The sequence below is a fragment of the Bos grunniens genome, chromosome 15 (genome assembly GCF_055505025.1).
Source record: "Bos grunniens cultivar Pamir isolate PY7600 chromosome 15, Bosgru_T2T1.0, whole genome shotgun sequence".
NCBI classification, from domain to species: Eukaryota; Metazoa; Chordata; class Mammalia; order Artiodactyla; family Bovidae; genus Bos; species Bos grunniens.
The window spans coordinates 47444665-47460556 of NC_141179.1; the positions used below are offsets into that span (position 1 = coordinate 47444665).

Sequence of the window (15892 nt, forward strand, 5' to 3'; positions counted from 1 at the left end):
GTAGCTGCCAGTTCTTTCATAATAAAGCCACCTTCACTTAAGTTAACCGAGGTAGTTTTTGTTCCTTGTAACCAACCGGTACTTGTCTAGAAGAGAAATGGATGCTGGCAGGTAGGTTTGCAAGCAATAGACCTCAGTGGAATGTGGATGTTGTTCCCAGTATCGCTGCATGATGCCGAATGGTGAAGATTTGCTTATCCTGGGAAGATCAGTTTGGTGAGGCCTAAACAGCTTGAGGGGGCTTCCCAGGTGGCTCAGTGGTAAAGAATCTGCCTGCCAATGCAGGAGATGTGGGTTTGATCTCTGAGTTGGGAAGATCCCCTGGAAAAGGAAATGGCAACTTACTCCAGTATTCTTGCCTGGAAAATTCCAAGGACAGAGGAGCCTAGTGGGCAAAAGAATCAGTCACGATTTAGCGACTAAACAACAACAATAAGCCAGCTTGAGTGAGTTTTTGTTTGTTTCAAAAAAGTGATGCCTGAGTAGGAGCCACTATAATAGAGGCCTGGAGAAATATGGAGAGAATGTGAGGGACCTCTAACATGATGCTGCATTCTGCCATGTTTTGTGGTAAAGATTAATGAAAGTGAAAAGTAAAAGTGTTAGTAGCTCAGTCATGTCTGGCTCTTTGCAAACTCATGGACTGCAGCCTGCTAGGCTTCTCTGCCCATGAAATTCCCCAGGCAAGAATATTGGAGTGGGCAGCCATTCCCTTCTCCAGGGGATCTTCCAGACCCAAGGATGGAACCCAGGTCTCCTGCATTGCAGGCAGATTCTTTACCATTTGAGCCAAACATTGGCACAATTCAAAGCTAGTTCACCAAAGGTTCAGACTTTTCTGTTATGAGAATTTTGGGTCAGAAACCCTGGTAAATCCTGACCTGTATAGGTATTGGTTAAAAGCATGGTCAACATGACATGAGTTATAGAGGAGAGACAAAATAAAGACCGGCTTTACTTCTTAAACTCAGCTGTCAATGTCCTATCCAATTTGCATTGTATCTTTTTTTGAATTTAAATTTAGCTTAATTTTATATTATTTTGTATATGTTTAACCCAATCTATTTTCTGAGATTTTGCCTCTAGTCTTAACCTACTCCCCCTTCTCTCTTTCTTATAATATTAATATTTGGCATTTAAAATCTTCTCTGTTTTTTTTTTCCCTTCTCGTTCTAATAGTCCCAGATTGACACAAAGTTTGAGAGAGGGAGTCCCTGATTTGGAGAATGTAAGCTTCAGTCAGGTACTAAGTAGTAGGAGCTCCTTTCTGAGAGACAGCCCGTGTGAGATAGTTGAGAGGTCTTTCTGCACTGCATCTTCCCCAAGATTCAGGTCTCACAGCTTTGTGCACTATGTCAGTAAGCTGTAGGCTTTCCCTGTCATAGTTGCTTTCGGTTTCAACCAAAACACTATGGCTTCAGCCTCTTGGGACATATTATAGAGGCTGAAGTCTTAAATCTAGCCTCAGATCACAGGCAAGCCTAAATAGTTCAGCCACAGAAAAAACTAATTTTTGCTCCCTTATCTCCCATCCACTCACTTGTATAGATAAAACATATCAAGGCCTGTGCTATGCTATGCTATGCTAAGTCACTTGAGTCGTGTCCGGCTCTGTGCAACCCCATAGACGGCAGCCCACCAGGCTGCCCCGTCCCTGGGATTCTCCAGGCAAGAACACTGGAGTGGGTTGCCGTTTCCTTCTCCAATGCATGAGAGTGAAAAGTGAAAGTGAAGTCGCTCAGTCGTGTCCGACTCTTAGCGATCCCATGGACTGCAGCCCACCTGGCTCCTCCATCCATGGGATTTTCCAGGCAAGAGTACTGGAGTGGGGTGCCATTGCCTTCTCCTTCAAAGCCTGTGGAGATCCTAAACAGAGGGTTATTTATAGATGAATTAGACACAAGGCATAGTAGTGCACTCATTCCTGTCTTTTCTCAACCTTTGTTGCCAGAATATCCTCATGGTCTGAAGACTCTTTAAGAGTGGGCACACCTGGAAATGAATGTGATGGTGACTTCTCTTGGACCCACTGTGTTGGCTTCAGGGAAAGCCAAGGAGCATCCATTAAACGAGCCAGCAGGGTTCAGCCCTCCAAGCACTGTAGCCCTGCCTGTGACCAGGCCCTGTACACTTGTCGTGTTTCCCCTACTCTTACCCTTGATTCTCTCCTGAGGTTGGTATATCAGAAGCAGAGGCTTAACTCTTATTAAACATGTTTACTCCTAAGGTTCTCATTGCAAATGTGATCCACTTATTATTGGTGGTTTACCTTGCTCAGCAAAACAAACAATTTTTTTTTCAATCAACACATTTGTATTGGGCCCTTTTGTGTTTTCAAGGCTCTTCTGTTATTGGATTCTTGTCATCAAAACTAAGAACTAAAATATCTGTTGAAAGTAAGTGCAGGGTATGTTTGTTTTTTTTATTCAAAATCACATGCTACACAGTAAGCCGCACCATCTTTCTCACCACCCTTACCTCCCTTGCCGGGGCGAGGCAGGCTTACAGTGAACATCCTAATTGGTTTCACCACACAGACAGAAGGCAATCTTGTTACTTTGGCAGACATGATTTTTGTAATACTTCCCCTCGAAGGGTAAAATCAATAACCGTAATTCCCATAATCAAGGTAAACCATGTTGGAAGGTATATATCTTTGAGACTGCTGGTCCAGGTCTTGTAGCATGGGCCCATTTCAGAAACCACTTTCCTGTATCCTTATCTACCAATTTTAAATGGCCCCAGAGCTGACACTTCTCCAAGAATTGCTCTGTAAGTAAGTTCATTCATACCGATCATTTCTTGTTCAAGATGTGCCTTTCAGATGATGTGCCTTTCTTTGTCTCACCTTTCAGAGAAACCCATGGGGTTGTCATTAGTAACATTTGGGACCCCACACTCACCCCATGCCCTAGTATTAACTTAGAGGCATGGGGTCCAATGTGGTAACCACTTGCCAATAGTGACTGTCAAGCTCTTGAAAGACTTGTTGAAGACTCTTGAGAGTCCCTTGGACTGCAAGGAGATCAAAGCAGTCACCCTTAAAGGAAATCAGTCCTGAATATTCATTGGAAGGTCTGATGCTGAAGCTGAAACTCCAATACTTTGGCCACTTGATGGGAAGAACTGACTCATTGGAAAAGATCCTGATGCTGGGAAAGATTGAAGGCAGGAGGAGAAGGGGATGACAGAGGATGAGATGGTTGGATGGCATCACCAACTCAATGAACATAAGTTTGAGCAAGCTCCAGGGGTTGGTGATGGACAGGGAAGCCTGGCATGCTGCAGTCAATGGGGTCACAAAGAGTCAGACACAACTGAGTGACTGAACTGAACTGAAGCTCTTGAAATGTGAGCTGTGTGATTGAGGACTAAATTTTAAATTTTATTTAATTTTAATTAAAACTTTAAATATCTATATGTGGCTGGTGGCTATCATATTATACAGTGTAGAGCTAAAGATGTCCTTAGACAAATTTAGGCAATTGGGTTTTGGGTCACACCGCTTGTAGCAGGCTTTCCCAGGTGGTGCTCAAATCTGATTTCCTGAGGATGCTTCAATTCCTAACTGAAGTGCAAAGAGCAGTTTCCATTCTTTTTTTGAAGATTCACACTGTAATTGTACAACCTTCATAAGTATAGCAGGGATCCACACATTACATTATCTGTTCTCATAAATTTTCCCATTCTAGTTGAAACCATGTAATATATGGTTTCCTTGATATCTTGTACACATTTTCCAACTGTGGAAGTATATATATGTAAATATTTATCTTTATACTCTTTCCTTTTTTACTTATTCTTGCTTTCTTCTTTTTTGACATAAATCTTTAGCCCACATCAATAGGATGGCTCTGGCTCCCTCCTATATCCCCCTCTCCTACATTAGCTTCCTAAGCAAACTGACTTTGACTGAAGCTACTTTGCAGGGAACATAATTCCAAGATCAACTCCTCTCCCAGCTCCTTGTTCTCTTTCCCCTGGTGCAGGCCCTGAAGCAGTCCTCTGTCTCGTGGGGCAGGAGTGCCTTGCTCATTGCTCTCTGGCCCATTCACTGTATGGCTTAGATGCAACTTGGTGATAGAAAAAAAATTCTGAACCATATGCTCTGCTTATGTCAGTTAATACCTCTTCCATCCAGTTCCCAAGAAGAAGAAGGACTTGTGGTTAAGCTGCAGCTCTGTCAAAGCAGCAAGTTGAAAAGCTGGTAGTAGATTGATTCTGCAACATTAATTATACCCAGGGGACTCCGTGGGGGTACTGTGATACCATCTTACTTAACTGAATGGGGTTTGATCCCCAAAAGCTAGGGTATCAGTCTCAAGGACCATTCTGCCAGTCTCAAGGGTCATTCTTGTCCTTGGATTAAATGGGTAAACTTGCAGACCTATAAGACATCTTTTTTTCAAAGCCTCTCGATTGTCATACCAGACTGGTTTAGTGAATGGATTATTAGACATATGTTCTGGTTCTGTTTTTTTTTTTTTTTTCTGACTGCACTGTGCAGCATGTGAGCTCTTAGTTCTCTAACCAGAAAGTGCTGAGTCCAAACCACTGGACCGCCAGGGAATTCCCTTTGGTCTGTTTCTGAGAGCTTTCTCTTCCAGTTCTAAGATCCACTGAATCCAAATAGGATAAAAACTAGTCAATAGGTTGCTTTCTGTTGTGCAACATTGCTCAACCATGCCATTTGCCTTAAAGTGGGACGAGACAGATGAGCCAGTGCTATTCTTTGCCCAGTGTAGGCTGGCTTCTTCTATTCACCTAATTAAACTGATTATCAACTGTCTCTCTCCCTCCCTATTTTTTGGGCAGGGGGAGGCTTGCAAGATCTTAGCTCCCTGACCAGTGACCGAACCTGGGTCCCTGGCAGTAAGAGGACCAAGTTCTAACCACTAGACCACTAGGGAATTCCCAACTATTTCTTCTTTTGATACCATACTTGGGATAGTGAAGTTGGGATAGTGATATCTTCACTTGGGATAGTGAAGCTGCTCAGTCGTGTCCGAACCTTTGCAACCCCATGAACTGTAGCCTGCCAGGCTCCTCCATTCATGGGATTTTCCAGGCAAGAATTATGGAATGGGTTACCATTTCCTTTTCCAGGGGATCTTCCTGACTCAGGGATCAAACCCAGGTCTCCCGCATTGCAGGCCGACTTTTTACTGTCTGAGCCACCAGGGAAGCCCACACAAATGATGCAAATGATAGTTATTCTTTAAAGAAAATCTTATAAGTAAACATCATCCACCTAACACAGTGCTAAATTTTATGAGTCAATATTTCCTGGTTATGGCAGATACTGGATGGCTTGTAATGATTTCTCCTTCCTTGGACGCAGCCCCAGAGACACAGAGGAATGCTTGTACTAAGATGAAAATAGCTGCAGGACTCCAGCCATATACGATTTCCTGTAAGTCACCACCAGGCTGGAATTGCTGCCCATGGCATCTTGGCTGAGCCCATCTCCAATGCCCCATTCTACCTCTCAGTCCATGGGACTGCCTCTGAGATGGAGGGCATGCCAGTCCCTAGTCATCTGCCCCATCCTTTATCATGTGGATGGTAAAATAGGCTCCTAGATCAGGGGATCGCCATATTAGCTCAAAATAGAGGCCCGCAGGGGTTTCTGAGTGATTTGCTAAGGAATGCAAGCTCAAATCCAGGCAAGGCTTCCCCCTGTGGGACTCCACTGAATTCCTCGGATTACAGAAAGAGGTTCAATAGAGTCTATTCAGTCACTTCCAGGCTTTTTGCCTTTTGAGTGTCCCAGGACGTTTTTGCAGGAGATCAACTCCTACGCCCTGACAACAATTACACATTCCAAAGTTCTGGGCTCCTTGGCCTCGTCTCAGATGCAGGAGTCTCTGATGTCCCCTGTGGCATATTGATTGATTTACTTGGTTGTTAAAACTTTTTTTTTTAGGAGGAAGTGAGCTGAATTTTTTAGTTAATCAATTAATTAATATTGGCTGTGCTGGGTCTTCGTTGTGACTTGGGCTTAAGTTGCCCCAGAGCATGTGGGATCTTTACCCTCAACCAAGGATCAAACCTGGGCCATCTGCACTGGAGGCACAGAATTAGCCAATCACCAGGGAAGTCTCAAAACTGCTTTTGTGTGTGTGTGTGTGTGTGTGTGTGTGTTTCTAATTCTTCTGATAGGTGTTTATATTGTAATAATTCCCTAGGGCTGCCATATCAAATTACTATACAATTAGTGGCTTAAAACAACGGAAATGTATTTCCTCACAGTTCTAGAGGGTAGAAATACAAAATCAGTGTTGGCTAGGACCACACACCCTTGGAAGGCCCTGAGGGAGAAGCCATTTCATACCCCTCTCCTACCTTTTGGTGGCTGCTGGCAACCTTTGGTGTTCCTGGGTTTGGGGCTGCCCTCCAATCTCTGTCTCAGTCTTCATGTGGCCTTCTTTTCTGTATCTCTGTGTTTTCTCCTGTTCTTGTAAAGGCACTAGTCACTGGGTTTAGGGCTCACCCTGACTTCCCTGGTGGCTCAGACAGTAAAGCGTCTGTCTACAATGTGGGAGACCCGGGTTGGATCCCTGGGTCAGGAAGATCCCCTGGAGAAGGAAATGGCAACCTACTCTAGTACTCTTGCCTGGAAAATCCCATGGATGGAGGAGCCTGGTAGGCTGTAATCCATGGGGTCACTACGAGTCGGACTCAACTGAGCGACTTCATTATCCTTAATTACATCTGCCCTATTTCCAAATAAGGCCACATTCACAGGTACTGGGGTTAGGACTTGGATGTATCTTTTTTGGGAAGCTATTCAACCTTCTAAAATATGAGATATGAAAAATAGTGGTTTGACGTATTCAAACCACTTGATTCTTGTCATGAAAGCTATCCCCAAACCTCTTGGCCATAACGCATCATTCCAGGATCTCCCACCCATTTGGTTATTTTGATTTCTGGTTATTTTGATTACTGGTTCTCATTTCCTGTTTCTCCAAACTTATAGCTCTTTTCATTGCCAGCGGCACAGAGCTCCCTCATTGTGTGCAATGGCCTTACCCTTCCGTAGACAGGATGTCTGTGACAAAGGGTGGAAGGTAGTGCCTGTCCACTGAGGCTCATTCCCTGTTGAGTGGGTGGTTCTGCTCCTGCTGCATGTCATTACTTTACTTTTGTATTGAAGTACAATTGATTTACAACATTATGTTAGTTTTAGGTGTACAGCAAAGTGATTCAGTTTTATGTGTGTGTGTGTGTGTGTGCGTGTGCTGTGCTGTGCTCAGTTACTCAGTCATATCAGACTCTTTGTGACCTCAAGGACTGCAGCCTGCCAGGCTCCTCTGTCCATGGAATTTTCCAGGCAAGAATACTGGATTGGGTTGCTATTTCCTACTCCAGGAATATCTTCCCAACCTAGGGATTGAACCCATGTCTCCTGTATTGGCAGGCAGATTCTTTACCCCTGCATCAACTGGGAAGTCTCTCTCTCTCTCTCTCTCTATGTGTATATATATATATTTGGATTATTTTCCATTATAGATTATTATAAGACACTGAATATATTTACCTTCCTGTGCTATATAGTAATTCTTTATTGCTTATCAGATACAAACTACTATGCATGTTGTTACTTTTGATTCAAAGGTTAAGTTCCTGGAAGATGTCCCTGTTTAGCAGCTGAAATTGAGGCTCAGGGTCAAGGGTATTCCTTGTACAATAAACTCACACAACCATTTCTCATCCTTTTCCAGATTTTTTTTTTGCATCACATAATCAAAAACTGTTAGGCTGTATTGCTACATGAGACAATGAACAAAATAATCTAGCAGCCTCTGGTGAATCTCTCTACTCACATCTACTAGTAAGGCAGCAATTATCTTTCAGATCAGTTCAGTTCAGTCCCTCAGTTGTGTCCGACTCTTTGTGATCCCATGAGTCTCAGCATGCCAGGCCTCCCTGTCCATCACCAACTCCCGGAGTTCACCCAGACTCACGTCCATCGAGTCAGTGATGCCATCCAGCCATCTCATCCTCTGTCGTCCCCTTCTCCTCCTGCCCCCAATCCCTCCCAGCATCACAGTCTTTTCCAATGAGTCAACTCTTCACATGAGGTGGCCAAAGTACTGGAGTTTCAGCTTTAGCATCATTCCTTCCAAAGAAATCCCAGGGCTGATCTCCTTCAGAATGGACTGGTTGGATCTCCTTGCAGTCCAAGGGACTCTCAAGAGTCTTTTCCAACACCATAGTTCAAAAGCATCAATTCTTCGGCACTCAGCCTTCTTCACAGTCCAACTCTCACATCCATACATGACCACAGGAAAAACCATAGCCTTGACTAGATGGACATTTGTTGGCAAAGTAATGTCTCTGCTTTTGAATATGCTATCTAGGTTGGTCATAACTTTTCTTCCAAGGAGTAAGCGTCTTTTAATTTCATGGCTGCAATCACCATCTGCAGTGATTTTGGAGCCCAAAAAAAATAAAGTCTGACACTGTTTCCACTGTTTCCCCATCTATTTCCCATGAAGTGATGGGACCAGATGCCATGATCTTCATTTTCTGAATGTTGAGCTTTAAGCCAACTTTTTCACTCTCCACTTTCACTTTCATCAAGAGGCTTTTTATTCCTCTTCACTTCTGCCAACGGTGGTGTCATCTGCATATCTGAAGTTATTGATATTTCTCCTGGCAATCTTGATTCCAGCTTGTGCTTCTTCCAGCCCAGCATTTCTCATGATGTACTCTGCATGTAAGTTAAATAAGCAGGGTGACAATATACAGCCTTGATGTACTCCTTTTCCTATTTGGAACCAGTTTCTTGTTTCATGTCCAGTTCTAACTGTTGCTTCCTGACCTGCATATAGGTTTCTCAAGAGGCAGATCAGGTGGTCTGGTATTCCCATCTCTTTCAGAATTTTCCACAGTTTATTGTGATCCACACAGTCAAAGGCTTTGGCATAGTCAATAAAGCAGAAATTTCTCCCCAAATCATCTTGATGGGAGAGGCAGAAATCACAGAGACCTCAAGTCTCCTCTTTCCAAGGGACAGAGCTGACCCAACTTGCCCAGGGTCAGTCATTGAGTCTCCTGTGCACCTGATTCAAAGTATGTGGCCTTTTGGACAACCCAAGATATGGAGTATATAAGAATCCCTGGGTGGCCCAAACTCAGACTCTAAAGCTCAAACACTCCCATTAGTTGCTGTTCTTTGCTGTGATTGGGAGGTATCACACACATTTCACTGCCTGTCATGGACTTAAGTACCACTGTTCCAGGAAGCCCCCATCCATCAGCTGGATGCCCTGTGGCTGGTTGGTCCCCGGACCTGCTCGCACATCCCCAACTCCTCAAGTACGATGTTAAGAACTGTAGTGTTCCTGCCACTTTTGTTTCAGGGCATCTCTGCAGCATCATATAGTGGAGCATCTGGCCACTAAGAGAAGAAAGAAAACAAGGCTGCAGAATGATACCATCTAAGGCACTGTAACCTGATCTTTCAGAGGTTTTCTTGGGCTTCCTCTCAAGGAAAAAGTAATCACAGCAGATACAGGCAGGGGTTGGGGGCACCCTTGAGTCAATCTGCACTAGGCAGATATATTCCAGGCAGATCCAGCCCTCATGAAGCTAGAGTGATTTTTTTTTTTTCTTACATTAAGCCAACCCTTCTTCAGAGTATTCAGTAATGTATGTTAATGTATGTTCTGGGAAAGGGACAGGCTAATGGATAAAAGGAACCCTTGAGAAGCAGGGCTGGCAATACTTTGTTTTAATTTTTTAAAGCATTTCTTTACTCAAGCACCAGAGCATTCCACTAATATTTGTAAGACTCGTTATATCTGAGCAAATGTTAATTTGATTGTCTACATTCTACAAGGAGTCCTCAGTTTCTATTAACTCTTCCTACAGAGAACTTCATACTCGGAGAGAATTAACCAGGGTGGAGGGTAGGGGCGCATCCTGGGTAAGAGGTTACTGTGATATTGATGGTGATCATGTAATGTGTATGTTTCCCAGGGTTAGCAAAACAAATTACCATTTGCAATGGTAACATTTTCCATTGCTTAAAACAATGGAAAAAGAGGCTAGAAGTCTGAAATCAAGGTGTTGGCAGGGCCATGCTTCCTCCAAAGCTTTAGGGGAGTATCCTTTCTCACCTCTTTCAGCTCCTGGACACTTCAGGCATTCCTGGGCTTGTGGCAGCGTGACTCCACTCCCTGCCTCCCTTGTCATATGGTGTTTTCCATGTCTGACCTTTTCCTTCTTGTAACGACACCAGTCATGTTGGACTAAGGGTCCACCCTGCTGCTGCTGCTGCTGCTGCTAAGTCGTGTCTGACTCTGTGCGACCCCGTACACAGCAGCCAACCAGGCTCCCCCGTCCCTGGGATTCTCCAGGCAAGAACACTGGAGTGGGTTGTCAGTTCTTCTCCGATGCATGAAAGTGAAAGTGAAGTCACTCAGTTGTGTCCGACTCTTCGTGACCCCATGGACTGCAGCCCACCAGGCTCCTCTGTCCATGGGATTTTCCAGGCAAGAGTCCTGGAGTGGGGTGCCAATGCCTTCTCCGAAGGGTCCACCCTACTTTAGTATAATATGATCTTATTACATCTGCAAAGATCTTATTTCCAAATAAGAACATATTCACAGGTATCAAAGGTTAGGGCTTGAACTTACAGTGTTGGGGGACATGACAAACCTGCACCAATTGGTTTCTATTTTTCACACCCAGATCAAGGAGTTGGAGGGAGCGGGTCCCAGTCACATCCCTGACTTAAGAGAATAGAAATCTTTAACTAAGATCAGGTTGCACTGCCTTAGAGGGCATCATTCTGTAGCTTTTATCATTATGATTTATCATTCTGCTCTCTTTCCTTCTTTCTATCTTTCTTGGAAACTGCAATATGGCCTTTTCTTGGATACTGTATGATCAAGGCCATGTCATTATAATTTCTATCAATCTGGACTTTGTTGACTCCAGGCATTCTTCTGGGTTGCCCCCAAGTTATTTTTATGCACCTCATGGGCTTCTATTTCCCTAAATCCACTAGTTTCTACTAGTTTATATGGCTATTATACTTGAAGTTTTGGAAACACCAGCAAAATCATCGATGGCTTTATTGCTCAGTTTTAAGGTTCTCTTTGTTCTACATACCCAAAGGGGAATTCAGCAGGCCTTTCCAAAATATCTATCCACATAGTTCTTGTTTCCAAATGCACTGGACTTCTTTAGTACCATTCCTTGAGGATGGTGATTCTTTCATAGGCTTCCCATAGCAGACATTTTTGATTGACTATCCTCAGCAATACTCAGATTTTTTACATAGATAACCACTTTTCTGCCCACACCACCCATATGCTCCTAGGGAAACTGACCCTACCCTGCTCTAGAAGTGGGCCTAAATTGTCAAAAGGTAATTATCAGCTCTCTTGCCAATGATGGGTTAAGGAACTCAGGTTTAAGCCCACCAAGATATAGCCATACACTTTGGTTCTGGAATGGCCATTTAACTCAGTGGAAAGGAAGTGGAAAAATTCTGAGGGGCTCTGGGAAATAAATGTCCTACATTTTAAGACAGTTTCCTCTTTTCTCTTAATTTTGTGCAGAGATGTGAGGCCTGGAACTGCTGTAACCACCCTGCTCCCAGCCTGGAATGCAGCTGACACCTGGAGGCCATAGTTGAGAGAGAGCTGTGACTGACCCACACTTAATCATCACTCTATCTACCATGGTCTTTTTCAATTATGTTTGGGTTGGATTTCCCAAGTTTAAGAACTGTTTAAATTGGGTTCTCTGTTCCCTTAATTTGAAAGTATTCTTAACTGGCACATCCTGATGGGTCTCTCTGAACAAATATAAATCCACTGAAGGAGATGGTGATTCCCTCAGGTTCCCAAGGAGCAGAAGGGTCAGGCTCCATGGAGAATCTGTAGAATTTGGTCTCCAACTTAGCATCACTGGATTTCTGGAAATAATAATTTCACTCATCTGCTGTCCTTCTGTGTAAACCAGACCTCAGGTCCTTGCAGGCTCATGTAACTATCCCACGAGTGACAGTTTCTGCCATAGTCATCAAGTGACTCTCACAGACCGGGTGAGGAGAGGAAGGACAGGGATTATAGGATCAGTGAACTGCCTGGATTTCTGCGCCTACTGTCAGCTTACCGGGTGTCACTAGAGAGAAGGCATGGGGTTTTCCACAGAGGTGAGGTACGTCAAGGCTGTATACCGTCACCCTGCTTATTTAACTTCTATGCAGAGTACATCATGAGAAACACTGGACTGGAAGAAGCACAAGCTGGAATCAAGATTGCCGGGAGAAATATCAAGAACCTCAGATATGCAGATGACACCACCCTTATGGCAGAAAGTGAAGAGGAACTCAAAAGCCTCTTGAAAGTGAAAGTGGAGAGTGAAAAAGTTGGCTTAAAGCTCAACATTCAGAAAACGAAGATCATGGCATCCGGTCCCATCACTTCATGGGAAATAGGGAAATAGTGGAAACAGTGTCAGACTTTTTTTGGGGGGGCTCCAAAATCACTGCAGATGGTGATTGCAGCCATGAAATTAAAAGACGCTTACTCCTTGGAAGGAAAGTTATGACCAACCTAGATAGCATATTCAAAAGCAGAGACATTACTTTGCCAACAAAGGTCCATCTAGTCAAGGCTAAACCATAGCCTGTGGTCATGTATGGATGTGAGAGTTGGACTGTGAAGAAGGCTGAGCGCCGAAGAATTGATGTTTTTGAACTGTGGTGTTGGAGAAGACTCTTGAGAGTCCTTGGACTGCAAGGAGATCCAACCAGTCCATTCTGAAGGAGATCAGCCCTGGGATTTCTTTGGAAGGAATGATGCTAAAGCTGAAACTCCAGTACTTTGGCCACCTCATGTGAAGAGTTGACTCATTGGAAAAGACTGTGATGCTGGGAGGGATTGGGGGCAGGAGGAGAAGGGGACGACAGAGGATGAGATGGCTGGATGGCAGCACTGACTCGATGGATGTGAGTCTGAGTGAACTCCGGGAGTTGGTGATGGACAGGGAGGCCTGGCGTGCTGCGATTCTGCGATTCATGGGGTCACAAAGGGTCGGACACGGCTGAGCAACTGAACTGAACTGAGGTAACAAATTCACCACCAGCATCATTAACTGGATCCTCTATGCTCACTCTCTCCCACCTCCAGGCAGCAATTTAAAATCTTCACTCTCAACAGACATTCTCACCTATTTCCAGAGAAAATTAAAAAAACATCAGGTGGGAGCCGACAACCAACCTCTAGGAGAAGAAAAGCATAAATACCAGAAACTACTCTAATCCTTTGAAAGGTTTCACAGGAAGAGGTGTCCTGCCTGCCCTCCAAGTTTGGGGTGCAGGATCTAGGCCCTCATGGGCTCAAAGAAAGCGAGGGAGGAGACCTAGAAGAAAGAAAATAGGGTAATGCTACCCATCGAACTAGAGAAGCAGGAAATGAGGCCTGTGGCCAAACCCTGGTGATGACTACTAGGAAAATACCAGAGGATGCCTCCCCACCCGCTCCGCCTCTCCTCTGTCTACGTGGCCTGCTGGGTCCCAAAGTGAGGCCTCGGGCCCAGTCTTCGTTCTGTATCAAAACAGCCAAGAGCCTAGGGGTTTAAACACAGCCCTCTGAGGCACGGGAGGCCTAGGGCAGGGGGCTGCGGAGGCCCTTTGGTTACACATTTGCCCTTCTGATATAGTTTCTTTGCCCACTCCATGCATACAACAACATTTTCCAAGGCTTGCCCTTTGCACTGGGGAGAGAGTACTTTCCAGAAAGAGGCACACCAGGGAACTGGAGTGGAGGAAGGGAACTCAAACTCCTGATGAGAGAGTCAGTCGGGCGGGGTGGGGCGGATTCCAGGCCACCCTGCTTCCTCGCGGGGCCCCGGGCAGGGCGGCAGAGACGGGGCGCGCTTCCGAAGGACCCCACCGCCAACATCCCGCCCTCTGCCCTCCCCCCCCGCGCCGCCGCCGCCGGGGAAGGCCAACTCCGCCTGCCTGAGTCACGGCTGAAGTTGGGGAGGAGCCGGGGAAGGCTGCCCCAGCGCAGAACGCGGCCGGCGGCTTCAGCGGGAGCCAGGCAAGGGGGTCAGGGATCATGGGGGAGAGCGCTCTGGAGTCGGGGCCTGTGCCCGGAGCGCCGGCACGGGGTCCGGTGCACGCCGTCACGGTGGTCACCCTGCTGGAGAAGCTGGCCACCATGCTGGAGACGCTGCGCGAGCGGCAGGGGGGCCTGGCTCAGAGGCAGGGCGGCCTGGCGGGCTCCGTGCGCCGCATCCAGAGCAACCTGGGCGCGCTGAGTCGCAGCCACGATACCACGAGCAACACGCTGGCGCAGCTGCTGGCCAAGGCGGAGCGCGTGGGCTCGCACGCGGATGCCGCCCAGGAGCGCGCCGTGCGCCGCGCCGCCCAGGTGCAGCGGCTGGAGGCCAACCACGGGCTGCTGGTGGCGCGCGGGAAGCTCCACGTTCTGCTCTTCAAGGTTAGTGACCTCAGGCGTCCCCGGATCCGGGGCCTTTTCCCGCCTGCGGGGCACCATCTGGGGCTCCCCCTCCCATCTGCCTGCCGCACCCACATTCCTGACCCCACCCTCTTCCCTTCTCGGGGAACCCACTTCCAGGGCCGCACCCACTCGCCACTGCCCAGGCCCAGCCTTCCCTCACGCCCCTGAAAGCAGCCTGGCCAATGAACGGCTGCCCAGCTCTCGCTCAGGCCACGTCCACAGAAGCTCCTCCAAGTACCAGCCCATCCCCGAACGAAAGTAACGGTGATGGAAGTGCATCTTGAGACAGTTCGCCGCCTCCTGCTGTTCTTGCCCCTGAGGCCACCACCATCCTGTCTCACGCCTCTAAAGGGGTCCCGCAGACTTCTGCACAGTTCGCCTGTCCTAGTTGACGCCACCTCCCTCCAACCGGCTCCCTACTTTCCCACGCCTGCCTAGCCTTTCCCCTCTGGGCTGCGGAGGCTGAGGGTGGCGCGGGTCTCCCTGATGTAACTGAGATGGGGGGCTCAGGCTCCCGAGAGAGGGCTGCCAGGGCCAGTTCTGTGTCCTTCACTTGCAGGAGGAAGCTGAAATCCCAGCCAAGGCCTTCCAGAAAGCGCCGGAGCCCTTAGGCCCGGTGGAACTTGGCCCACAGCTGCCCGAAGCCGAAGCTGAAGAGAGCTCAGACGAGGAGGAGCCCGTGGAGTCCAGGGCACGGAGGCTGAGGCGTACCGGGTTGGAGAAGGTACAGAGCCTGCGAAGGGCCCTTTCAGGCCGCAAAGGCCATGCCGCGCCAACACCCACGCCTGTTAAGCCACCTCGCCTTGGGCCGGGCCGGAGTGCTGAGGGCCAGCGGGAAGCCCAGCCTGCTCTGGAGTCCAAGCTGGAGCCAGAACCTCCGCAAGACACCGAGGAGGATCCCGGGAGACCTGGGGCTGCCGAAGCGGCGGCTGTGCTCCAAGTAGAGAGTGCGGCCTGATGGCCCGTGCTGCCTGCCTCCCCTGTGCCTAATGCTAGTCCCCAAATAAATCTTTCTCTCAGAATGCAGCATTCCCGCCCAAATAAGGAGTGAATCCTGCATCCACAGCCCAGCGTTGGCCCTCCCTTCCCGGCTTCTCTAGCCCAGCACCCTGTGTCCTCTATAAGAGCAGCCACTCACACCTGTTTACACTCACCATCAATAAAAGTCATGTCACCTAATCCGGACTCCATGTGAAGGGGTGGGGGAAAGGTGGTGCAAGAAATAAGACAGACGTTGGAACCTGGAATGTGACTTCAGTTTCAAACAGATCATTTTGTGGTTTCTCATTTCCACTGAATCCTGGGCTGTACCCCAGTGGCACATAGAAGCGTCCTTCTGGCCACTTGCTCCTTCAGCGCTTTCCTTGTGGGGACATACAAGTGTGATTTTTTTCCCC

At 47.1% G+C, this 15892-nt stretch overlaps 1 protein-coding gene across 2 annotated transcripts; it reads left to right on the forward strand.

Annotated features, from left to right (window-relative positions):
• The first annotated feature begins 14040 nt into the window (after positions 1-14040).
• CAVIN3 (caveolae associated protein 3) lies at positions 14041-15674 on the forward strand. Of its 2 annotated transcripts, none has more exons than XM_086338377.1 (2): positions 14041-14474; positions 14613-15674. In XM_086338377.1, the coding sequence occupies exons 1-2, from the start codon at positions 14091-14093 to the stop codon at positions 14661-14663; spliced, it is 435 nt and encodes a 144-aa protein (XP_086194503.1). In that variant the 5' UTR covers positions 14041-14090; the 3' UTR covers positions 14664-15674. The 2 variants fall into 2 exon arrangements, with proteins under 2 accessions (XP_086194503.1, XP_086194502.1); XM_086338376.1 differs by having other exon boundaries at positions 15055-15674.
• Positions 15675-15892: the final 218 nt, after the last annotated feature.